Genomic DNA, 26,955 nt, shown 5'->3' with positions numbered 1-26,955 from the left:
TATACGGAATCCATGACGTGATTACAATATGCGATTATTTAAATCGACATCAGTGGTCCGGTGCGGATTTAGATGCGATTGCTCAATACGTTGCCAAGAATCACCGTCCTAGATTCTATGTGATGTGATTTGAATGTGATGTGACTGTGATCTGAGTGTGATGTGACTGTCGTCTTTGTACAAGTGCTAGATTTGTGTCGTCTAGTGTGTCGGTACTTAAGAGTCAGTGTCTACTGAAATGGTTTATTGCTTATGTCTAATTTTGCAGGCGTAATCGAGGGCGATTACAATTCTTTCAAGAGGGCGGTATGTCACAAAATGATGATGTGGCATGACCACCGTGGATAGAGGATGCTGGTGTGGCAAAACAGTAGGGCAGATCCGAAATTTACGCTAATAATTGATGATGTGGCAGCTTGTACGGCCTTCTGCAAAAATCACACTGACAGTTGTACGGACCGTACGGATTATCCACATTGCGCTGGCTGCTTTTGCTGGCAGATTTTTAATCAGTTGCTTTTGGGACTCCTTGCTTTTGAGTTTACTGTTTTTGTGGCATCCCTTGTAAGAATAAAAAGACCCAAGGGGCCTCACTCTTCAAAGCATCTAGACGCAGAGTCTGAGAGCGGAGGACCCCTTCGGGTGTTGTACTTTGCTCAAGCTTTAATATAATAAAGAAATACTGAAAGGAGCGCCAGGTTTTTGGGGCCAATACCTCGAGGCACGGAACTATGCCGGGCCGTGTCGACTCAAGTTTTAAAGCTGTGAATTATTTTAAGTGATTCTCTCGTGTGTCGTGCCGGACTCTCGACTTGGGGTGCCCAAGTCTTTGACACTTTTAGGGCTGAATTGTGTTATGCGCCTCACTTTTAGTGCTGATTTGTGACAACTGTTCATGAAAAGCATGATGAAGAGCATCAATGTTCAAATGACGAATCCGATAATGCCATAAATCACCTATAGGAGTACAAGTCAATGAAGAAAGTGCATGGAGCCTGTAGAGACCGTGCTCCAGCCTCCACCATGCTCCTTGCTGGACTCTCGATCCCGAATGGACACTGCATCTTGTGCGAAAATCACCTCCATGCCTAACTTGCACACCTCGTGCACAAACATAAGATGAAAACCCAGCTTTGGAGCATAAAGAACCTTGGAGGTATGCATATCCCCTTCGCTATCTGGAATCAATTCCTCGGTACCCTCGTTGTGAACAATTGTCACCAATGATAATGGAACCGTGTGTTGGATAACTGATCCTTCAAAGGTGTCATGTGCTGTGAAGCACCAATATCTATAATGATTTGCATATCCATCTATAAAGGTAGGTTAACGATAATGCTTTTATGTAGGAGTTTTGGGATTGGAGCTTTGATGAGTTGGCTGAGAAGGACCTTCCTGCTATGCTGGAGCTAATTTACAATCTGACACAGTCTCAGATATATTATGTTGGTCATTCGCAGGTGTTGCAGACTCAATTTACCTCTATTGTGATTTCATGAACGGCCATTTTCACATACTTCAATGATATTGTGGCACCTAATTATGTGCTTGATTTTATATGTTTACCTTTAGGGAACCATAATGGCTTTTGCAGCCTTCACAAATGCTAAGGTGATAAAAAGGATGGCAGCAGCTGCCCTCCTAAGCCCCATTGCATTTCTTTCCAATATCACTTCTCCGTTTGCTCGAGCAGCTGTCAACCTGCACTTAGATCAGGCAAGTGTGGTGATCTGTTTAAATGTCATTTGACGTGTGAGATTTTGGCTTTTGATAAACTTTGGTTATCATAGCATGATTTTTCAATCAATGCAGTGTTATTTGTTTGTGCAGGTTGCTAAAGGCATGGGAGTTCATCAGCTCAATCTTCGAAGGTTAGATATCCTTATTTGAGAGGATAAATAAATCAGTATGGCAACTTCAATGATATGCTTCAGTTGCCTTCCAAGACTCTTATGCCCATGAGCATTGGAACTTCCCTTTTTGTTTGTGAGCAGTGAGTTTGCTGTGGAGATGGTTGATCGTGTGTGCAAGTCCAAGCAGGTCAATTGTGGGGACCTCTTAACATCAATCACAGGTGGAGTAATATACTAACCACAAGTTGGCATGGACATGGACGGCATGGAGTGAGCATTGTCTCAAATGGTTTGTGCAGGACCTAATTGCTGTTTTAACAATTCAAGAATACCGTATTATCTTGACTTCGAGCCTCATCCGTCATCTACAAAAAACCTTGAGCATCTTTTTCAGAGTAAGACTAGATTTGTATAATGTTACAGAAGTTGCAATCGGATTTGTGGCGAGTAGTCTTTGTGCAATCAGGCCTCCTTGCATGTCGTTTGCACATGCTTGGGCTTGCTCTGGATATGCGTTGCAGACTGAAAAAGTTTTTTAAACATCTTTCTAATGTATGTGTGTTGTTTTGTCAGTGATCAGGAAAGGCACATTTACAAAGTTTGATTGGGGTTGGTTTGGAAATTGGAGACATTATGCAAGCAGCACTCCACCAGAGTATGATCTTTTGAGCATTCCAAAAGAGTTTCCAGTGCTGATGGCATATGGAGGACTGGATGCTATGGCTGACTTGAATGACGTGGCACTCATGCTTACAAAAGTGTTGTGCAAGGTGGAGCTCCTCTATCTTGAAAATTATGCTCACCTGGACTTTGTTCTGAGTGTGAAAGCGAAGGGGGACCTTTATGATCCTCTGATTGCATTCTTCAAAGCACAATCAAAGCTCGGCTTTCAAGTAAGTTGAAGGATTCCACTCAGGTCACTCTGACTTCTGTGCAGTTACATGTAGTTGGCAGTAGCGTGTATAGGATGTAAAGGGGGTCTAATTCCCTAACTGTACATATTGTGATATACCATATTGACTGTCATTTCTCTCTCCTCCCCGCCCCCAAAACAAAACCACCACCACCATTAAAGCTAGGTCTCCAACACCCTCGTCTCTCATACACATGTACACACACTCCGGTTACTTCATTTTTATTGTATTTTGTTGCAGGTTTAGTTTTGGTAACTCTAGTCCTTTCCTAAGGAGATCCAGAGGACACACACAAGTAGAGCACTAGGATACAAGGCCCAAAGAGTACATCACCAGGCTATCTGGGAGATTTGAGCATACTAGACAAAGGGTGATAGAGCGGCTTTCTCAGATCTAGCTGCTATACTATGAGGACGACTCACCCCCTACCCACCTATGCACACCATACTACACCTGTCTTTTGCATATCTTCCCTGCGCATATAGTTTCTCCATCCCTGCCATCCCTTGTACACATGTATACACCCCCACATCAATCTATTTTATTTTGTAGCATGTTCCTTCTTTTTGGCTACCCAAGGGACACTTATGTAGATGGTTTTGTCGCATATGCTAATTGTGGCCTCTCTCTCTCTCTCTCTCTCTCTCTCTCTCTCTCTAAGCTCAAGTAAAAACCATCTCTATTCAAAATTCTGAAAAAATTCCGCCAATAACCTTTGGCTCTCAAAATTGTATCAGTTACAAAGTTCAAAGTTGCGCAGAGAAACTAGCCTTTGACGTACCGGTAGTTTTAGTGTTAATTTTGCTGTTTCGCATGAGCAAGCTACAAGTCTAATGGTGCCTTTGGCTATCAAGTCCCTGATGGCTTTATGAGCGAGTGACCCACTAATCCTTAACAGGATGGATGGGGTGATAAGTGTGTACTCGGAACGTCAGGAAGCAGCTTGTCATACGTAGCCTAATCAAGCAGTACCATATTCGTCACCTTCTCTTGCTTCCCTTGCTCCACTTTTTCATTCTCTCTTTGTCGCCACTTCCACTGCCCTAGTGGGCTTTGCAGGGGGTTGACAAGCTTCTTTGGGAATGTCAAATGAAAGAAAATCTCACATACGCGCACGGAGAAGTGGATTGAAGAAGCCAAGAAAGAGGAGCAAGGAGCCTGTTCCAACCCCGACTATCATTAACATGACGTTAAAACAAGGCTGTGACAATGATGGGGGTGATGGCATCCACACATACCAAAGCTTGGAGGGTGGGGAAAAAGGTGCTGGCACATCCTTGGTCAAAGAAAGGGTACTAAACTAATTCTACGCTTCTCCTCAATGGAAGCAAATGCATTCTCCACAAAGAGGCCAATTTTAAAGAAGATAGGTCTCTTTGATCTTACCTTGACACAACTAGCACACATGGAGGTCATGCTAAATATCATGGCGGCAAGAGAGAAGGGGAAGGTGGCTTTTTACATACTGTCACGTTGTGTTCATGGAGGGGCATACTAGGGGTGTATCACATGACAGTGCGAGGCCTATGGGGCCAAGCTTAACATTGTTGCTTGGAATTGTAATGGGTCTTTGAGAGCAGCCTTTGAGGACAATTTCATTGGGAGGGACATTGTATTTCACTTGGAGACACATCAGGCACCTATATAGAGTTTACCACATCTTAGTGGATATAGATGGGAGTTGGGCAATAGACAAGAGACGAGATCAAAGCTTAGGGGACGACGGTTTGGTAGAGTTTGCAAGGAGCAGCTATACACATTGTTTGCAGAGATGATCATGCAAGGTATATATGGGTGAGACCGAGGCCAGAGATTGACAAATACCTATATATTGCTATATGCTATTACGCCATCTTATGTGGTGCTTAGAGGGCAATCACCATTTACTAATTTGGATGAGGATATATGGGAGTTTTCCATAGATGGTGATATCATGATTTTGGGAGATTTCAATGCCAGGACAACTTAGTACCAATCGGTCTTCTATGACACCTCTATGGATCCATTAGAGGCATGCCCACATACTTGCGCTTTCTTTACTACGAAGATGATAAAGTCGCTATGGATAGAATGAAGACTGGGAAAGCATATGATCATGATGGCTTGGTAGCTGAGCATTTTATACATGTGAAGGATCTTGTGGCTGATCTTTGTTGATGTCTAATAGAGCTATGTGTGAGTCTTTCCATGATACTTGGAGCATGTCTACGATTGTACCCTATTTTCAAATTTGGACACCCTAGTTTGCATGGGAATTACTTCACTATGGACGAATCCATCATTGATCGTGAGATGAGTATAGAGAGAGAGAGAGAGAGAGAGAGAGAGAGAGCATCCAAGCGCTAGCCCAAGCTAGTTTCAAGAGGGCTTTCTCTACTTGAGATTACATTCTCACATTATGAGCTATCATTAAGAAGGGTAGATTTCATGGGGGGAGGATTTATTGTAGCTTTGGGGATTTCTACAAAGCTTTCGACATAGTTTTGAGGGGCAGATTGATGCACAAAATACAAGAGCTGGGAGTTCTTATAGAGCTCAAATGGAGGATCACTTGTACATGACAGCTACTAGATGAGTGTGTACGTCCTACTCAATTTCAAAGATTATTTACTTCATCATTGGGGTGAGACATGGTTGCCCACTTACGCCCACTCTTTTTGGCATATATCTAGATGAAACTTTTGACTACATAGAGAGGGAGGGTGATAGAGGAGCTTAGTTGGCAGGGACACATGGGTACCCCTATTGTTTTATGTGGATGATATTGTGCTTATTTCAAATTCACCTGAGGGGATGTAGCACCATCTTGATGCTTTACACACGTTTGCATAGGGTAGTGGCATGTTTGTTAAACTTGGGAGGAACAAGGTTATGGTATTCAATACTACGATGCAATGGGTCAGGCGATCATCACCCAATTTTACTTATGGATAGAACTGAGTGGAGTATATGGATATGTAAAGTTAGCATGGGGTGGTTTTTAATGGCCTAATTTTGTCCATGACGAGAGCAGTAGAGACTAGATTGACTAGAGCATACTGTAACAGGCTTGGGCACTGCAAGCGAGAAATCTACAACAACACTTAAGAAAACTGCAAACAAGTGAACTGAACTTGAAAAGGGAGAGTGAGAGAGAAGATGAGAGTCGACATGAAGCTCCTAGATGCACTAGCCCTAAAGAGTGCTACCCCTTTCGGAATTTCTGAATTACTGATGCTTCATGGGGTACAATGTCCGAGGGTCCTCTCTCTGCAGTAGCTCCCAAGAGAAGAGGTCCTATCACACTTATAAAGGTTTTACAGAGGCAAAAGCACTACAGGTGAAAACCCTTGGCCTTTAAAAGCTATTGCCCAAAGGGTTGCCCATAAACGGCGAAGGGTACGTACGGTGCAACGTCAATACTTTCACAATTTGGGGACGTCTGTATAGCAACCACATCAACATGATTTGCGACTTGCTTTAATTTTGTCCCCTCGGCCAAGCTCTTTTAAATTGGTAGGAATTAGGTTTTCGATCCTAACTCCTATTGGCCTCTCGGTCAAAATCTATAAGTTAGAGGCCATCCCACATCACAAGCTTGTGACATATCCTCCTCAGCCAAGCGCTTTTAAATTGGGAGGGGTTAGGTTTTCAATCCTATTTCCTTTTGGCCTCTCGTCCAAAATTTGTAAGTTAGAGGCCATGCCAAGTCACAAACTTGTGACATATCCCCCTCTTGAAAGAATAGTAATCGCCCCCGATTACGCCTACAATACAGACAAAGGATAGAAACTAGCTCAATAGACACTGACTTTAAATATTGACGTACTAGACTTCACATATCCAACACTTGCATGAAGACGACATTCACTGGACAAATAATGCATCCTTGATGACATACCGCATGGCATAAGCACTAATTGCCTATATATCCAACTATTGTACTTACTCATTATAAGCATAATAATCAAGTTGTCTACTTTGCATTAACTCTCTCTCTCTCTCTCTCTCTCTCTCTCTCTCTCTCTCCCCCCCCCCCCCCCCCCCAATTAAACTAGGGCTATTCCTATTAGTATTTCCAATCTATTAGCCATGAATGCCTCCTTGGCTAATCCACCCTAACCCTTCCATCTCTTCCACTTCAGGTTGCTCGTTTGGCTTTCTATCCTTTGGCGCTTCTCCTTTGAAAGGTCTCAATAGTTACATGGAATGCATTGTGAATCTTCCAAGTGTCTATCAACTTTAGTCCAAAGGATACACCGTTGAACTTTTCTTGTACCTAGAAGGGCCCATAGTATTGCATACTAAGCTTTTGGAAAAGCCTCTCCTTACCCTTCTACTTTCGTAAGCGTGCTTTCTCAAATCGGAGTAGCACCCAATTGTCTTCAATGGCAAGTAAGGTCAATGCTTGTATGTTGCCTTCTTATGCCATGTTGGATACTTCTGCAAAGCCTCCCTTACCTTAGCAACATGAGTGTCTAGATCTTGTGTATATTGGTCTGCTTCAAAAATCTTGTCCTTGGTGCTTAGAATCAATGGAACCTTTATGACACCCTTGAGAATCTCAAATGGAACCTTCTCTGTGGATGTGTAAATAGTGTTGTTATAGGAAAACTCCACCAGAGGCAAATACTTCTCGCACTAAGTCTTATGATCAGAGATAGAAGACTTCAACAAGTCCAAAACTACTGAGTTGGCTATCTCCAATTTCCCATATGCCTGTGGATGAAATGATAACAAGAATTTAAGCGGAGTGCCTATATATTCCCACACTGCTCTTTAAAATAGACTTGTAAACTATAGATCTAGGCATGCCATGTAATCTAAAAATATGTGAGACATAGTTTAGCCAAGTGACCAAATTTCAGTGTCCTCTTTACTGTAATGAAGTGAGCTTGCGATTTGAATTTGTCAATGATGGTCCACATTCCATCATGCCCACTCTGAGTTTTTGGAAGATTAAAGATGAAATCCATTTCTATACTTTCCCAAGGCCGGTCTGGAATAGGTAAAGAGTGTAGTACACCTGTGGTTTTATGGCTGATAAACTTCACCAAATAAGCGCGTACAAACTCATCCATGTCGTTCTTGAGCTAAGGCCAATAGAAATACTTTTCCACCCCTTTCAAGGTACTCTCAATGCCTCTATGCCCGACAAAATTTAGATTATGGCACTCCGTCAACACCTTTTTCATCTATTCTTGTGTTTTGACAACACAATCTTTCTTATCAGATAACCTTCCTTGATAGTATTATGCGTAATTGTCTCCCCACTATGTATCTGGTCAAAAATATTACAAAATTAAATTTTGTAGCATATCTTCAAAGTTTTGGTGACCAATCGCAAAGATGGACTATACCAATGGCTTTTGAGACAACGCGTATGCCACCAAATTCTTTTTACCTGCAATGTGAATAATTTGAGAATGGAATTGAGATAAAATGTTCACCCATCTCATTTAGGTCTCCATTAAGTCAGAGCATGTATCATTGCTAACAACTCTTTTTTGTAGATATGTGCAACCCTCTCAGGTTTGTGGCCCTCCTATATTAGGACAACTCTCTCAAATTGCTACCACGAGCATCTAGTAGTTATGGAGATCTTTGTGGCAGAGAGAAGAGTGAGCCTTTTGAGTGGGAGAAGAGCCTTGCTTTGCAAGATGTGATTAGCCTCGTGGGGGTAGAAGTAATTTGCGTTTTTTACCCTCTCCTACTCCTTCACTCGAAAAGTATTCAACACAAAAGTTGTAGATCTCGTTGTTTCTAGTTTAAAACGTGGAGTGATTTTAGAGATCACCTCTCTATCGTGAGATATTCTCACCAGGTCTCCTTTTGGAAATTCAACTATGTATGGACCTTCTCTTTAGCTCTTTGCCCACAATTTTCCTCTTAAGAGGAGTGTGCACCACTCCTCCTTAAGAGATGTATGTGGATGGAAAATTAGGGGTCCTCAAGCTATGTTCAACCTAACATACATCTCCCATTTAGCTAGCATTCCTCCACACTTTTGAAGGCATTAAGGACATGGTTTTTAAATCACTAAGGACCCATTTTTTAATCATTTTAGTCCTGTAAAGGCACGTTTGATAAGAATTTCATTAGCACTTTTAAAGCTTACATCATCCTTTTGGTACCCTGAGATCCTGAGATGCACCTTAGACTATAATATTGGCACTTTTGAAGGTTTCTTCACCCTCTTAGTACCCTAAGGCCTTGAGATGCACCTTAAACTAATTTCATTGGCACTTTTCATTAGAAAGAGGATGGGGTGTAGGAGGGCCTCTTTATTTGCCATGAGCTTATGAAGGTGATTAACATTTTGACGAATAGGTGTATGCCATGTGTGCAAGAATGGTGGGTGTGTAAGAGTAGTCAAAGCATGCACTTTTTTCCCCAAAACGGAGGTGGAAAATTTAATGATCTTTTGCTTTCTATAACTCCCACACATGATCTCCGATTTGAGCAAAAAACATAGATTTGCAATCTACATGTCGAGCTCTTTCCATAGATATGCTACATGATATGGTTTTATCTCTTAGGTTTAAAATTCCATTTTGGGGAGAAACTTTGAATTCAAATAAATTAGTTGTTTTGCCTGGTTCAATTCAAAAATTGTCTTTTGATTACTTTCTTACTACTAAAGGTTTGATTCCGTAAACTGTCAAATAAAGAGGCCCTCCTAGACCCCATTCTCTTCCTAATGGAAGGTTTCTTCACCCTTTCGGTACCCTAAGGCTCTGGATGCACCTTATAGTCATCTTAGTCATCCTCGTAATCTTTGTCCCTCCACTCTTTTTATTTTATCTCTTTCAAATGGCCAATTCTAGAGAGAGAAATATTTAAGTAGATCAAATTTGGTGACATTACCTCACCCTTGAAATCATAGTCATCCTCGACTATGCACATATATAAGTGATGGTGAACTAAGTTAGTTGGCACTTAGCTAAAGATTCAATTTTAGCACATTGATACCATTCCATAATAGTAGATAACTAGTCTACTCGGCACTTGGAAGGCAATAATTTTGCAAGCATGCCGAATCATTGTAGCTAGCACACCTTTCGAATGTAATAGCAAGTCTACTTAGTACTTGAGAGACATAATTGCCGCAAGTGTGTGTCCTTTTGTATGCATATACTTTAAACATAAACGAGAGCATTTAGGAAAATTTTCTTTTGCAACATTTACATCCATAATTATTTTTCATGCTATTCAGTGTAAGCATTAATTAAGTATATTCAATCCTTTAACTCAAATTAGCTTAATATCACAAAAATATATTTTTTATGACTTTTGAATGTTCCAAAAACATCAGCTCATCTAGAGTCTGGTAGCATGATCATTTCCGTTACATTTGAATCTCCCATTTAGGCATTACGAAGTATCTTCTCTCTTTAGCCTAAACAAAGAAAATCATGTTTTGAACAGAAACATTGTATAATGTTAGAGAATGAATTTCAATAATTAAAAAAAATTATTGGGGCTCTTATCAAAATAGAAATGAGTGACATTAAATTTTCCTTACATCATAATCGTCCTTGACTATATAAGTCATCCTAAGGAAAACAAGGACGTGGTGCTCGTGGATCCTCATTTGAGCAACGACACCATTCCGCAGTAGGTGGCTACTCTACTCTGTGCTAGAGAGACATAGTGTGTCGCAAGTGCATTTCCATACATTAGCCTACACAACCTTTGCACAGTAGATGGTTAGTCTACTTGGTGTTTGAGGGACATAGTCCACCGTAAGCGTGTTGTTTTGCATGCAAATTTTAAATAATTTTACCGTTAATGAATACATAAGGGAAATAAAGATAAATTGTTTCTTCATCAAGATTATTTTTACATCGATCTCTTGTTTGGTGTTCAACTCATATGACTATTTCAATCCATCTACATTGGTCATTGGATCATTTAGCTTTGAGTGGCAGCTTATGAACATACTTGAGGAACCTTGAATGTTCTCAAGCTAATCAAATTCATGCTATGAATAATAAATGTCTCCATAAAAGGAATTCAAAGGGCTTGCTTGAAAGGCATAACTTTCAACCAACTAGGTGGTGGAAACTTTAGCCTAAAGGCCAATCATATACCCTTTCCATAATTTGAGTAACTTTCTTTGTGACCATTTGAGTAACTATAAGGTTGTTGATGTATACATTTCTCACCCTTCCAGTCCTTGCTTGTGTTTACTTATTTACAAGCCTTTAGTTGGTGAATGAATCTTAAAATGTCATCGATACATTAGCCAAATATTTTTCCCTTGATATCATGTAGTATGGTGTGCTCTTATCTTTAGAATAACATCTAGAAGACCGTACACATACTTTTTTGTAAAGAGTCATTGTCTTGAACTCAAAAGAGTTACAATGCTTTAATTGAGAGTGGATTTTTTGATACAACATTTCTATGTAAACATTTATCTCCAAAAAAATCTTGAAGATTACACACATATTCATTTTCCAAAAGTATTAGCAAATATTCATCTTGTCAATGTGTATAAGCTTGCTACTTATGTGTTTGATCCATATTGAGATGGTGTCTTTTATCTTTACTAAATTGGGTCAAGGATCATACCCATACTTGCTTGTAGAAAAGTTTGTACACTTTGTGACACATCAAATAAGCAACAAGTGAAAACCCTTGTCTATAGAACATCATGTATACCTTTGAAAAGTTTCGGATCCCTTTTCAATTGCACATGACCACCATGAAAACCCATCTATGAAAGCAAAGCTTCACATTTATTTTTTGAATTCATCTGCAAGTATTGTTGGCTTTATTGTATATGCATAATCTAAATGTAAGCAAAGTAATATGTTCGAAATTCTAATTTCAGCATGCAATGTACAAATATGTACAATTTCAAGCTCTATTAAAAGAATGGGATCCCAAATCATGGAAGAAGGAGGATAACAAGATAAATTAACATTTTGTCTATAGGGTGGTTTTCCAATTTCAATTGCAGCCATCCGCCTTTCTATTTCCATGCTTGCCATACAATAAAGACATGGGTATTCTGCCTTGGCACCTCTAGATATGTTGAACATGCATTTTAGAGCTTTCATATCTACACTTAGATGCCATTTGATAGAAAAGAAACCAATACAATCAACATGAAGACGTTCACCTGCATTCCATCTTTCCAAAACATTAGGAATGTTCAAGCCATGGTCACAAACCTGCAATCTAAAATGGACATACCTTCTCATATTGGGAGACGGGATCTAATGTTGGACGATTGTAGCATTTTGTATAATGTGAATGAAGGAGAAGAAGGTTACCTATCCTATGTTGTCTATTATCTCTATTTTTTAGTATTCCATTTTTAATTTTGGTTCAATTTTTAAATAGTAGTGCAATCGCTTGAGTGTTTCTTGATTCTTGTTTGTTAACTGAATACTATATGGTGAAGGATTCTATGGAGTGAATGGAAGAAGTAAGTGTTTTTATGCATTATAATTCTCTTGTTATGGTCCCCTATAACACGTGGCAATCCTGCTAATTGCAAAACGTATTCCGAAGCCATTTGGGCAATGGGAAGAATGGAAATGATGAAGCTTTTCTTAAATGAATCCTTGAAGGAGTTTTCCAATTGGGTGAGTGAAAAAGAAGAGAAGGAAGAATACAATAAGGTTTTTTGGATACATACTTTGACCTTTGATGGTTTAAAATTGAAGATTGTCTTGGGGCTACATTAGTTTAAGGTGAGCCTTGTACCATTTAAAGTGTGTAATAACCCACAATGTTTATCATTTTATTGTAGAAGACAGGTCATTCGGTACTTAATGTTCCATAGGAGAAGGAAAATTGCATGAGTGATGCAAGGAAGGACCCACTAATAGCCACGTATGGCACCAAATTTCAGAAAAGGAGGTGGGATTCTTGTCTTGAATCACAATTGCAGAGATCAAGGAGGGAATCAAGGGATGGCCTGAAGTATGGGGTCCAAATAGTCCACCAATCCTTGAGGCAAGAAGGTGATTGTAGTTCACACCACCTCAACTATCATTACAACCTCTACCACCATTAATATTCAATCCATTATGGGGTCCAACACCTCCTCCACAACCACGAATGACTCAACCACCACCCCCAAATCGTAAGGTAGAGACAACAAAATTTGGTGGGAAAGAATCCTAGGATGCTAACAGTCATGTGGGATAGTTTGAAACCACGTGGTTTCTAAGTGGGTATGATGAGTATAATGATGCAATAAAAAAGGAAAATTTTGTAGCAACATTTCAAGGAAAAGCCATGGCATGGTTCATGCAATATAGAATAGCAACCTTTGTAGATTATGATAATCTGAAAAGCAAATTCTGGCAAGATCCAAGGTAGAAAAGACACTTGATGATGTACTGAAGAAGGTCAAGAAGATTAAACAAAAGGAATTTTTGGAGCCTATGGAAGTCTTAATGGAGCTGAACCTTAGGTCTTTTCAGCTCCACTGAAGCACATTTCTCTTTTGCAGACTATCCCCCTTTGTATCCCTATTCTCCCTCCTTTAGATCCCTGGCAAAGATTGATCTGGCGGCCTTACCAATATTCTAGCTTTTACTCCCCTGGTACTTCGCCATATTAAATAGTCAGTTTAACATGAAAGAATCACTTGGGAGTATTAAATATTAGTTTTTATGACAAAGATTGTCGCATATGGCAAAAAGAAAAGAAAAAGTTTCAAGAAAATAAGAAGTACGACAATGAAAGCAAGGGCAAAGCTAAGATTGAGGAGCTCAATGTGCTAGAGTCTCTCAAAATTATAGATGTGCATGAGGTCCACAAATGTTCTCATTTTTAGAGAGCAGATCAAGATTATGCCCAACAATTCAAAAACTAATAAATACATTGCAAGCAAAACAAAGGCCATCTTGGGAGTAATAATGTGTATACTTTTGCAAGGGACTGAGGAAGCAACTAACGTGTTGTTGCAGGCCATGCACATGTCAGTCAAGTCCAAGATTCTGACAACTTGGTAGATGTAGCCATGAGAGCTAAGAGAAGATATGGAACAAGTGAAAAAAGGAGAAACAAGACAAAGAAATCCAAAGAAGATTCAAATTTTGACAAGGAGGATGAAAATTCATATACCAAATTTGATGATAAATTAGATATTGATGAGTATGAGGACAACACCTAGAGTACAAAAAAGAATAAGAAGACAAATATAGAGAAGAAAGAAGACAAAAGAGCAAGGGAAAGAAGAGTAACAGGGAATTAGATTTTGAAGATGCTTCCACTATCGACAAATTGATTGTGTAAAAGTTGAAGGATATTCAATCCTCACCATTCAAAAATGCTTCCAAACCACCATTTTGCTAGGTATGCCAAAGGACTCAGCATGACTATGATAATTATATCCTAATGTCAAAAGGAGGAAACCATCACACATTCTAACCAAGATGGATTTAGGAACAAATGTGGTGGCACCACAACCTTTTAGGACGAGATTTCAAAATAGAGGTCCACTAAGAACATTTTAGCAAGGAAATTTTTAGAATATATAGAGATATACATAACCAAATAACCCACTTTAACCATGCATCTAATGTGGAACTTTGGGACACAAGCAGGGACCTACATGTGAATTGTGGTGCAAGCATAGAAATGGAAGAGAATTTCATTTTTTCTTTTCACACCTTATAATGTAGGAGAAGTTCTCCAATGAGGGAAGGATGAAGCCACCTTGCCAATTGAATGCAATGGTTTTGGAAGAACTACCCTTTGATACCAATGATCGGAAGATATATGTCAAGGATGACCACTTGAAGCAGTTTTCTGACACTGGAAAAGAAAATTTAAACCAAGAAGTAAGGATATGCTACATTCCTTTGAATGAGATTGTGTTGACTATGTTGAGGTAGAAGAGATCCATGAAAAACCACATAAGTGGAGACATTGGAAATAATTAGAGCTAAAGCAAAGGTTAAAGACAAGCAAGAGGAGCAAAATGAGCTTTTTGAAGCCTTGTTGGAAACACCAATTTCAGTCAAAGTGGGTCAATTGTTGAAACTTGTTTCACCCAAAAATTCTTCAAAAGACTTGCCAATCATTCCAAAACAAAAGGGGAGAAAACCTCAGTGGAGGGAAGCCAAGTTGATTTGACACAAATTGAATGTGGGGAAGTAGCCCGAATAGATGTGGATTTACAAAGTTCCAATAATTAACATTTACATTGGAAAAGTATAGTTTCCAAGCGTATTAGTGGATGGGGGCTCATGAGTAAATATCAAGGGTTGACCAAAGGAGGGTGCAACCTTTAAGAATTATCAGGAGTCAAACAATTAGTATGGTGTGGATTGACTTTTATGGTCAATTTTGTAGTTTTAAAGATGGAAGAATCAACTTGTTCTTATTCACCAATAATCTTGGGTAGATCATGGCTACCACATGCAAAATTTAAGCAATTGGGAGCAGATACAATAGTGATTAAGTTGAAGAAAAAGAAGATGAGAATACAAATGGTGCCAAAAAAGAGCATTCCTCCAAGATTTAGACCTTTGTATGCATGCAGCCATTGAAGAAGATGAAGAGAAGGAGTTTCTTAAAGAAATGCAACAATAGTCCCAATCTTTGAAGTGGATGTTAAAAAAATTAGAGATGCAATAGAAAATCAGAAACAAGTACCTGAACTGAAAGAAGACATAGGAAAGACAACCAATGAGCAAAGCTTAAAAGAGAAAAAAGATTTTGAAGCAATCATTTATGCAGAAAAGATGTTTGAAGAGCAAATGTCTAAGAGTTCTAGACTCAGAGAGGATGATTTGAAGGACGTGAACTTGGGAGATGAGGATAATCCCAAAATGGTTAAAGTGTCTACGGAATTGGATACTAAATTTAAAAGCATATTAAAAACATTGGTAATAGAGTTGAAAGATATCTTTTCTTGGCCATACGCTGATATGAAGGGAGCAGATCTAGCTACATGCCAACACACCATCAATTTGAAAACAAATGTAGTGCCATTGAAGCAATAAAGATACAAGATGAACCCAAATTATGCCAAATAGGTGAAAGAGGAGCTTGACAAATTGTTGGAAGTTTTTTTTATTTACCTAGTGGACAAAGTAACGTGGTTATCACCAATTGTGGCAGTTCCAAAGAAGAATGAAAAAATCAAATTGTGTGTACATTACAAAAAATTTGAATGATGCTATCATTACTAATCCATTTCATCTAACCTATTGTGACACAATGTTGGATGCAGTAGAGCTAGTGAGGAGATATACAACTTCCTTGATGGATTCAGTGGGTACAACTAGATCAGTATGACACTCAAAGATAGAGTCAAAATTGCATTTATTACTAAATGGTGCTTCCACACTGATGAATTATGGATTAAAGAATGCATCACCTACTTTGTGATTGAAATTTTTGGTCCTTATGTGACAACCTTCATGAAGGTGTTCCTGAATGACTTTAGTGTATCAAAAGTAAGGAGGATCACATGAAGCATTTAAGATTGTGCTTTGAAAAGTGCATCAAATCCAGATTATCCTTGAACCCTGTAAAAAGTGCCTTTGGTGTAAAGAGAGAGATTTTATTGGGACACATCATAAGTGAAGAGGGCATTGCAATCAACCCAAGAAAGGTGGAGGCTGTCTTGAAAGCCCTACCTCACAAAATAATGAACAATTGATAAGATTCATTGGTCAAGTGAAGCAACATAGGAGGTTTCTGAGGTGCCTAGCTCATGTGTGTTTGTCATTGAGACAATTAAAAAGAAAAGGTGTGATTTTTTTTTGAAAGGAGGAACAAGAAACTACATTCAAGCTACTGAAGAAAATGTTGGTAATTGCATATATCTTGATTTGACTAATTGGCATTTATCATTCCACTCATTTGTAGATGCATCCCATGCAATAATGGAAGCAATACTCATGAAAGAGGTAGAAAAAGGTTGGCTTAAGCCAATCTATTATGGTAGTAGAGTCTTGACACCTATAGAGAAGAACTACATAGTCATTGATAGAGAATGTTTAGGGATGATTTTTAGTTTGCAAAAATTCAGGCATTACTTGTTGGCAAACAAAGTGGTGATTCATGTTGATAATCAAGCTTTAATTTCCTCAGTAAACAAACCTCATCCATTAGGGAGATTGACCATGTAGTTGATGCAAGAGTTTGATTACTTAGTGATCTATAAAGTAGACCAAGAACATGTTGTGGGTCATTACTTTAGCATATTGGTAAAAGGAGAAGCCCCAACTGAGTCAATAGATGAGTTACCAGGTTTAGAATTGTTTCTAACTGAGTTGGTAGATTCACATGATGCTTGGTATGAAGATACTTTGGAGTTTTTGATTCAAAGAGTCCTTCTTGAAGGCATGCCAATGGACGAAAGAAATAAGTTAGCATTGAGAAGTAAATCATTTTCAATAGTCATGGGAGTTCTTTACAAGAGGGAATTGATCAAACACCGAGAAGATGTGTACCAAAGTTTGAACAAATTATAATTTTGACTAAGGCACATGCAGGTGGCCACTTTTCATAGGAGATAGCCACAAAGAAATTTATTTAGATATGTTTGTGTTGGCCTTTAAATTTTTAAGGATGTCCATGAGTATATGAAGGCATGATTGATATGTCAAAGGGATGACAAATCTTTGGGTGCAGATAGAATTCCATTACAAGAAATCCTTCCACTTTAACCATTTCAAAAGTGGGGCCTTGACTTTGTGGGGCTAGTGAAACTAACTACAAACTATACAAGGAATAATTATATTTTGGTGGTAATAGATTATTGTACCAAATGAGTGGAAGCACATGAAATGAAGGACAACACATTTGAGAGTGTGGAAACATTCTTGTATAAGAACATAATGACTAGGTATATAGTATACTATCCCCTGGCAGATGGTCAGGTAGAGTCCACAAACAAGACTTTGAACAAAATCTTGAGAAGAATGGTTTCAAAAAATAGGTAGGACTAAAATAGTAAGTTGGATTTTGCATTATGGGCATTCATGGTAGCATTCATGATAAGTACAAGAATGACACCATTCAGGATGGCGTATGGATTAGAAGCCATTGTGCCCATAGAATTTGTTGTGCCAAGTTTGAGAGTGCCAGTGCAGTATAAGTTATCAAGAGATGATTTGGAAGTCTTCAGGCAAGAGTAGTTACTAAAGCTAAAAGAAAGCAAAATTCAAGAAACATATGTAACTGAAGAATTGAAGGTAGGCATGGGTGGATAGAAACTTGAACCATAAATTCTTTTTTGAAGGAGATTGGGTTTTGATGTACAAAAGAAAGCTGGGAAAGAGACCACAAAAATTAAAACTCATGTGCATGGAGCCATTTCAGGTAGCTGAGAAAATTGGTCACTCTACTTATTTGCTTGCAGAGTTTGAAGGCCATATTTTTCCAAAGTTAGTAAATGGATTTGGCTTAAATATTTTTGTGGATTCAAGTAAAATGAACCCTTATACTCAAATCAAGGGAAATATTTGACTGAAGTTAGCCTAATAAGTGGGAAGGTGTCAGATCAATGTTCACCAATTTAAATCTGGTACTTGAATTAAAAACTAGAGTGATTCATATTTTTTCCTTGCTTTTCCACATGTGTTTATAGTCTATTTTTTTCTACATTTCCACTACCTTTCATGGCAAAGAGAACCCTCTTTGTCAAAAAGTGGCGGACTCACCCACAACACCCACCAAAGCTAAGGAGCCTGAGGTGACGGTGACCAGACACTCAATGTAAGTGTGTGTTGACATATTTTTCACCACAAAATGGATCTTTTCCCTAGGAATTATGCATGCCTAGCCATCCCAAATGATGCCCATACATAGGTACATAGCCCATGGATGATTCTACATATGTTCCACTTGCATATGCAGCTAATAGGTAGGTCAAAAAAGCCCCTAAAAGGATTCATACAATTTTTCCACTTGTGCTGATCTTGCGTTCTCTCACACCTCATCTCTCTAATCTAAGCAACAAGATCTAGCCTATGCCTATATAAGAGGCACTTTTGTAGTCATTTCATCTTCAATAATCAAGCTCGGCTATGTCATTTTCATCTATGAATGGTTCAAAATTGTGTATATCCACTATAGCTTCATAATTGGTATCAGAGCCAATAGTGTGGCTAGTATTTTCTAATCACCCCTTGATCCAAATAGACTTCATAGGTGGTATCATAGCCAATAGTGTGGTTTGTATTTCCTAATCACCCCTTGATCCTAAGATATTCCTGCCTATGCTAGATCTTGTGTGATCACTACATACTTGATTGCTACTCAATTTCTCAATTGGGACCAAGTCCATGGGGAACTTCTCCCATTGCAAAAGAAGAGTGGTAATCAAGAGCGACTAGTGGTTATTTATTCACAAACTAGGTATTTTCTCTCTCAGTAGGTGTATGTTTTCTTTAACTTTTCGTCTTTGCCCAAGAGTCTTCCTTGAATGAAATAATTATTGAGTTAACAACCCTCTACTATAGCTTTCAATTGAGCCCTTAAGAGCTGGAGTTGATTAGCTCCCTAATCCCCTCCACCAAGAACAAGTGTGTATATGTGAACACACATTGTAAAGGTCAATTTAAATGCTTATTTTTTGGCATCCACTCACATGGAAAGGCAAGAGGTTGAGTGGTCCAAGGAATTAAGAATATGGTGCTCATTGGTGAAGTCTTGTAGTCAAATCTTGTGAACCTATCTTTAGAAGTGGCGCTCCCTGGTGGACCTCAAGAGCGGCACTCAATTGTGTTTAATGGCATTTTGGGTCCACTAAGAGATTCTCCAATGCATCCAACTTTAAAAGCTACATCAGACTTCAAATTTTGCACTCAAATAATTTTGAAGAAACTTTCGTGTTCGTTGGGCATCATTTCCATGTGTTCTCACCCAAGGCCTTAAACCCAAATCAGCCTCCTTCCCACAAACGTTTCAAACTGCCTACTTTGGCACCCAATGCCACATTTAGCAATGGGGCATTCCCGTGGTATGTTTTACTGTCGTCTCTTATTTGGAGCACATTCACATGGTAGTAGAGCAAAACTCCACTCCGCCCAATTCACTCTCGCTACTTCCATCAGTCCTCGCACTTCATTTTTGAAGTATTTTCCCTTCCAATTCAAATAAAATTCCAATGTATGTATGGTCCTCACATATGGGGATGGTTATATGATCTTATGCTTGTAAATGGAGATTAGACACTGCCCTTTCACAAATTGAAAGGGTTAAGACCTTCTCCTCACACACGAAGAGTTGCACCATCGGGAAAGGAAGCCTAGACAAATTTGACGGCACATGATTCCACGATACCTTATGAAAAAACAACTTTGGAGTATAGTAAAGCCCCTAGGGTAAGGGAAGACCGTAAAAACTAGAGCATCCATAGCACAATTTTAAAGCAAGGATAACCAGGCACTTGGGATAATTCTCACCGCAATAGAAGATAAATTTGTGCACTGCTTGAATGAAGGTAGCTACCACTACAATTAATGCTTGGCAAACACTAAACTTATGTTTGGTGCTAAATAAAAACACTCTAAAATTTCACTCAAAATCCAATTATATGGTTTAATGATGAAAGAAGGAGAAAATCTCCCTAGCCTCATCACTAGGCTAAAGAGAATTTTCACCCAACTCATTTACATAGAAGGAGAAGATCTCCCTAGCCTCATCAATAGGCTAAAGAGTATTCGCATGCAACTCATTTACATAGAAGCACCAGATGATGGAGAAGACAAAAAAGTGGTTCTACCCAAAGCTCTTCCTAAAGAATAAAACCAAATTTTCATTGTTCTTAAAGATAAAGAACCCATACCAAGATTTGAAAGTATCATAAATTCATTACAAGAAGAAGACAAGAAGCACAATTACTGAAGGAACCTCCAACAGAGCATATGTAGTCACAAGTAGCAAAAAAAGTGGTGTCAACACTGTGGAAGAAGCAACCATTTGTCAAAGGATTGTTACAAGATCAATCCTTGCAACATATGTGGAAAGAACATACATTCATCAAAGTTTTGCTTTTACAAAGACAAAGAAGTTGGAACAAGCATCAGAAGCAACTTGAAAGACAGAGATCGAGGTAGAAATTCCAACAACAAAGACAAATTCCATATGGCATTTGAAGACTTTGATGATGAAGATGGTGAGGCCATTGCTACATCGACGATATACTCCAAATTTTTTGCCAAAACCTAGATGGAATACACTCATCAAGGGGAGACAATCTGCATCTATTCCTATTGTTAGATTCTCTAGGATAGATATTCAATTTCCTACACCCTATTGTTCAAATTCTCTAGGGAGGGACATTTTGTATTTGTTGAGTGCTACATATGACACACATGGGGAGTCTTGTAGGGGTCTGTGTGACATATTTTGCACCAATGTATGGAGATTTTTCCTAGACATTATGTATGCCTAGCCATCCCAAATGCTGCCCATACATAGGTACATAACCCATGGATGATTCTACACATGCCACCACTTGCATACATCCCAAATGCTGCCCATACATAGGGACATAACTCATGGATGATTCTACACATGCCACCACTTGCATATGAAGCCAATCAGTAGGTCAAGAAAACCCCTAAAAGAGTGAATAAAATTTTTCCACTTGATTCTCTCCTCTTGAATTGATGTTTGAGATCTCTCACACCTTATCTATGTGAGTGTAAATAGGAGCATGTGTGTGTGAGTGCGAGTGTGAGTGTAATGCAGTATAGTAGAGACAATGTTTGGTGGATCTCTTGGTGAGAAGATTGCTCATTGCTCCTTATTTATCTATTTTGTCCAAAGAATAAGGTATTAAGGGTAGTGATGGATTGTCAACCACTTGGCCTGAACCCCAACAATCTCCCTCTTGAAGGCCAACGTGGCCCAAGTGGCTAAAGTATAAGGGTTATTATGTAAGATTATACAAGTGTGAACCATGACCACAACTTCACCCTACACCCATCAACTCTATGCAATGTGCAAACCGCTCTGAATGATGGACACTTTGTTAGAGCACCTACAGGGTTCTCATCCATGTGGACTTTGGCTAACTCAATGCATTTGTTAGCCAAAAAAATCCGTATCACATGATATCTAACCTTGATGTGTTTTAATTTGAAATGAAACACGGGGTTCTTTGATAATGCAAACACACTGTGGCTATCACAATGTAGCACTGGAGTGTGGTGTACACCAAGGTCTCCCACTAGACGAGCTAACCACACAACTTCCTTGCTGGAATTGGAAACTACAACATCAATGGTGGAAGACGAAGTACAATTTTGGAGACACAATCTCCAAGATACTACCGCTCCAGCAAATAAGAAAACATAGCCAGATGTGAATCTCCTAGCATCCACACAACTTGCATAATCAAAATCGATGTATCCAACTATGGATGCATCACTATTCCCAAAGTGTAAGCACTTGTTGGTTGAACCCTTGATGTATCTCAAGATATGCTTCACTGCTTCCCAATGCTTCCACCCTACTTGCTGACCACTCCCACTACATATGCAATGTCTAGTTGTATGCTAACCATGGCAAACATGAGACTGCCAACTGTCGAAGAATATGGCATCTTTTCCATCTCTGCCTTTTTAGCATCCAATTTGGGGCAATCATTCTCGCTAAGTTTTACATATGCATCCATTGGGATACTCAATGCTTTCCCCCATTGCATGTTAAAACATTGCAAGACCTGTGAATATAGAGTACTCCACAATTATGATCTCTCTTGATACACATACCAAGAAAGTGATGTGCATCACCCAAATATTTCATGGAAAGTTGCTTGCTTAAGGCATCCTTAATAAGTGCAATCTCATCTTTTGATTTTCTAGCTATAAGCATATCATCCATGTACAAGATTAGAATGATGAGGGAACCATTGCTCCACCTCCTTGTGTACAAGCAGTGATCCTCTTGGCTCCGTACATAACTTTGGGATTGAATGTACTTATCAAACTTGATGTACCATTGCCTTGAGACTTGCTTTAGTCCATACAAAGATTTATTGAGTCTACACACCCATTCTGTCCTTGTTGGCTTCTCAAGCTTTATCTCAAAACCTTTTGGCTGCTTAGACGTTCTCTTCGAGATCCCCATGAAAAAACGCCATCTTTACATCCATTTGGACCAATTCCATGTCCTCTATGGTTACTCGACCAAGCACAAGACGCAATGTAGTCATCTTGATCACTGGAGAAAAGATCTCATCAAAATCTATGTCTTTCTTCTGCTTGAATCCTTTAGCAACCAAATTAACCTTCTATTTAGGCTCGGAATCTTCTACCTTGTACTTCTTCTTGTACACCCATTTGCAAGGCAGTTCTCCCTCTGGTAACTCTATCAATTCCTAAATCTCATTGGCTAAAATCAAGTTATACTCAGAATGCATAGCCTACTCCCACTTCACGCTATCTTCCAACTAAATATCTTTTTTATAACAAGTGGGCATGCATGGTGTGTTGATCAAATAAGGGTTTGATAGCACCATTGTGTGAGAGAAAAGAGAATGCCTACACTGATAATGAGTGGGAAGATCTAAATGAGCGTGTTATGGCGACCATTCGCTTGCACCTTGGTGATTACATTTACTCTACTATAATGGATAAGAACAATGCCAAAGATTTATGGGATGCCTTATGTGCATCATGGGATGGTAAAGAGCCCCGAACAAGGTTTTTTTTTATAAAGAAACTTATGCACATGAATATGAAAGAAGATACCGGCATCAACTCTCATTTGAATGAGTTCAAAAATGATTTTTTTTATCTCATTTCTAAAGTTCTTAACTTTGATGATGAGATGAGGCCATCTTCTTTCTATGTTCACTGACATTGTCATGGGATACGGTCAATACAACCATAAGTAACTCAGCGCCTGGTGAGAAGCTAGTGTCCAATGACGTTACTAGTGCATTGCACACTGAGGAGATTAGATGTCAATCTCTTGATGCGAGTGGGCATGGTGATGCGTATATGACTAGTGGCAGTCATGACAAGCCAAGGCAGAGTGTGGTCCTAGTTGTGGTCATTCTTAGGATCCCTGGAATAGTTGTAGCAAGAGTCGTGGAAGAGACATGAAGAACGTTAAATGTTATCACTACCATAAAAAGAGCAATGTGAAGTATGATTGTCGTGCATTATAGTGTGAAAAGAGCAAAGAAAAGATAAATTTTGACACACCTGAAAGCACCATGAAGATATAAGAACTTAATGGTGTTGAGTCTCTAACTATTAAGACTATTCTTTATGTAGTGAAGCCATCAAATGTGTTGATCTTCACCTCAAAATTGAGTCTTGATGCATTGTCAGCTCTTGATGAGTGTTATGTCCAAAATTGGATAGTGGACTCAGGTGCTAGATTAAGGCAAATTTTGACACACCTAAAAGCACCATGAAGATATAATAACTTAATGTTGTTGAGTCTCCATCTGTTAAGACTATTCTTGATGTAATGAAGCCATCAAATGTATTGATCTTCACCTCAAATTTGAGTCTTGATGCATTGTCAGCTCTTGTTAAGTGGTATGTCCAAATTGGATAGTGCACTTAGGTGCTAGCTTCTCATCTAACTCCTCATAAGGAGTGGCTCTCCACATATACTACTACACATGATACAGTGAAGCTGGGGAATTCTTATGAGCTTGTTGTATGCAACATTGGGGCCATAAAAAGTTGTATGCATAATGACAACGAGTTTATGTTGCAAAATGTCAGACATGTACCCAAATTAACAAAGAGTTTGTTTGGGTTACACTAATATTTTTGCACATGGCTCTTAAATAATCAAGAAAGGAAATCTGGTCATGCTTAAAGGCCATAAGCCTAGCTCATGTATTCACTATATGTCTCTTTAGTGAAAGAGAATTCTATTTGTGTAGTCAAGCTTCCATCTACGTCATGTATGAGTGCATGAGTGGGGCATGCGTGTGCACAAGTGGGAAAAGGTGTAAGAGTTGGAGTGAAAGGAGGAGAAAACAAAGGAGAGTTTGCCACTAGGAGCTGTATTCTTCTTTATGCATTCTTTAAATATGTATTACATATATTTATTTATTTTACTTTTTCTTGTTTTCCCCCAAAACCCTTGAAAAGCTTCAAGAGGACATTGCATGGAAAATGTAAAATGGATACAACCAAATGGGTTTTATGCATCCAAAATCTAGGTAGGTCCGTCAATGACTCATTGAGATAGTTAGCATTGAATTCTCATGAGTAGGGAGTTATGTGTGTGCCTAAATGGAATTTGGGCCAAATAGCAAGCCACTAACAACTTTATACATTGGGAGGGGTTCAAAAACTAGAGCACAAGGGGAATATATGGATGCATGCCAGTAGGAGAGCCACCTGCATGACAACTCACCACCCAAAAGGACAAGGCCAGCTTGGGGGTGCCCAAAATAAAGAAAGAGGCTCATTGCCCACTTTTGTTGAGTGGTGTTTTAGGTTTGAAGCTTTAATGGAAAGCTTGCCTTCTCCCCTATTTCTTTAGCACAAACGATGATTCTAATCACGTGCATCTCTCTCCCCCCACTGGTCGGGCTTCTCAGATGACTATATATAGCCTTATGGGTTTTATGCACATTTGCCAAGACAAAAACCTTCTAATCAAGAACTGGATTAGCCAATTGCTAATCCCCCACAAATATGCACAATTCCATTCCAATAGATTGCAAAACAAAAGAGTTTTCTCATGCAAAAACTCAATCAAATCAAAGGGGAAGTGTACCATTGTATGGGGAAGCTCCTAAAACACTCATAGACGTGTGTGCTCCACTCAAAAGCATCCAAAATAGAGAATTACAGCTTGCTGCATTTATTTGTAGGTTTAAAGTTTGCACCAAAATTGCAAGATAATACTTTGAAATCTTTGGGGAAGCCTTGGGGTGGTTATACAAGAGTTTGGACACCTATTAGTGACCACAATAAGAAATTACAACATATTAAAATTTACTTACAACTCACCAAAAAGTTTCTGCAATGCAAGGGACCCCATCTTAGAGATTTTGGTGTCGTTATGCTGCCAAAATTGGGTCAAAAACCTATAATTTCAGCCCTTGACACAATTGGATAGTGTCAAGGCTAGGGACTTGCTACGCGCCGTGTGCGAGCCACAAAGGCTCCTAGCACACAGTCACACAACAGACAAGCTCACAAGGGAGAATGGTGTGTCACTCACCTTCCTGCGTAGTTGCGAATGAAGGATTCCCGCGCCGCGAAGAAGAGGGAGACACCGCTACGCCGCGCTCAACCGCCTCGCCGCCGTCGTGCCGCCGCAACGCTCGATCACACACACACACACTCACACTCTCTCTCTCACACACACACACACACGTACACACACACACACAAGGAGATGGTGAAGGAGAAGGTGGAGATGGAGCAAGAGCAGCTTCTATTGCACAATGAGAGAATGAGTAAAAATTAGGTTTAGTGGCTTTTATATGAGCTCACCCCATTCACACTTGGGCGCCCATACTTAGCCAACTAACTCCTTGAATATTCCAGTTAGAGTGCGCCTGTCATCGGCGATCACCCTTACCCTGTTCCTATTGGTCCGACAAGCCCGGTACCTGACTCTAAATAATACAACGTTTATAGATCATAGGGTGTCCGTGTGCCGTGAGGGTTAACATGCCCCCCTTCCTGATGTAGATTCCGTCCTCGGAAGCTATCCAATTGAAGCTCGTTCGTCGAGATGGGAGAGCAGTCGACATGGATGTGCGTAGTCTTCTTCAATCACTGCAAAATCAAACAACATTGCCACAGTAATTGCATTCTCATATACAATTAAAAATCATATGCAATAGACAGACAAATTGATTGGTAACAGAATTTTAGACAATTTGTCAGCAATAAACATTAAATTGCAATATAATCAAATGCATAAACAGATGTAAAGGTAAAAAATTAAACAAGTCCGGGGTCGCTAATTTAATGGTCAAAAGGCACTAGAGCTCGACTATTAATACCATGGGTAACTTCTCAATTTTTTCTGGTCAATTAAGTTGTTTAATCGCGAGAGCCAAGTATTTGATGTTCAAGGGCTGACTAGAGGCTATACCTAGAAGACCTTGTAGTTAAGCTACGATAAAAGGAATTTCTCATGAAATCATCGCCTGACTGATTACCTTTTCTTTGACCCCCCAAAGTCTTTTCACATTGATTCAATTTTGATGTGTGTGCTTATTTTGTATGCCTTGGGTTTTTTGCTTTTCAAGGAAAAGCGCCCACACTGGGAACCTC

The 26,955-nt window shown here is 39.2% G+C and overlaps 1 protein-coding gene across 2 annotated transcripts in view; it reads left to right on the top strand.

The window, feature by feature from the left end:
* LIP1 (lipase 1) overlaps positions 1 to 3,390 on the top strand; it is a 36,628-nt gene extending 33,238 nt beyond the window's left edge. The window contains exons 4-10 of one of the 2 annotated variants that reach the window (XM_086496393.1): positions 1,350 to 1,460; positions 1,573 to 1,716; positions 1,831 to 1,871; positions 1,995 to 2,074; positions 2,153 to 2,248; positions 2,427 to 2,746; positions 3,008 to 3,390. In XM_086496393.1, coding sequence (XP_086352519.1) covers positions 1,350 to 1,460; positions 1,573 to 1,716; positions 1,831 to 1,871; positions 1,995 to 2,074; positions 2,153 to 2,248; positions 2,427 to 2,746; positions 3,008 to 3,013 — 798 coding nt within the window. In that variant the 3' untranslated portion in view covers positions 3,014 to 3,390. Of the gene's footprint in view, positions 1 to 1,349; positions 1,461 to 1,572; positions 1,717 to 1,830; positions 1,872 to 1,994; positions 2,075 to 2,152; positions 2,249 to 2,426; positions 2,880 to 3,007 lie in introns of those variants that run through there. The other variant, XM_086496392.1, reaches the window with a different exon arrangement.
* Positions 3,391 to 26,955: the final 23,565 nt, after the last annotated feature.

The sequence above is a fragment of the Adiantum capillus-veneris genome, chromosome 23 (genome assembly GCF_014529385.1).
Source record: "Adiantum capillus-veneris isolate H3 chromosome 23, ASM1452938v2, whole genome shotgun sequence".
NCBI lineage: Eukaryota > Viridiplantae > Streptophyta > Polypodiopsida > Polypodiales > Pteridaceae > Adiantum > Adiantum capillus-veneris.
Note: the sequence above shows the minus strand (reverse complement) of the source record. Positions and strands in the feature narration are given on the sequence as shown.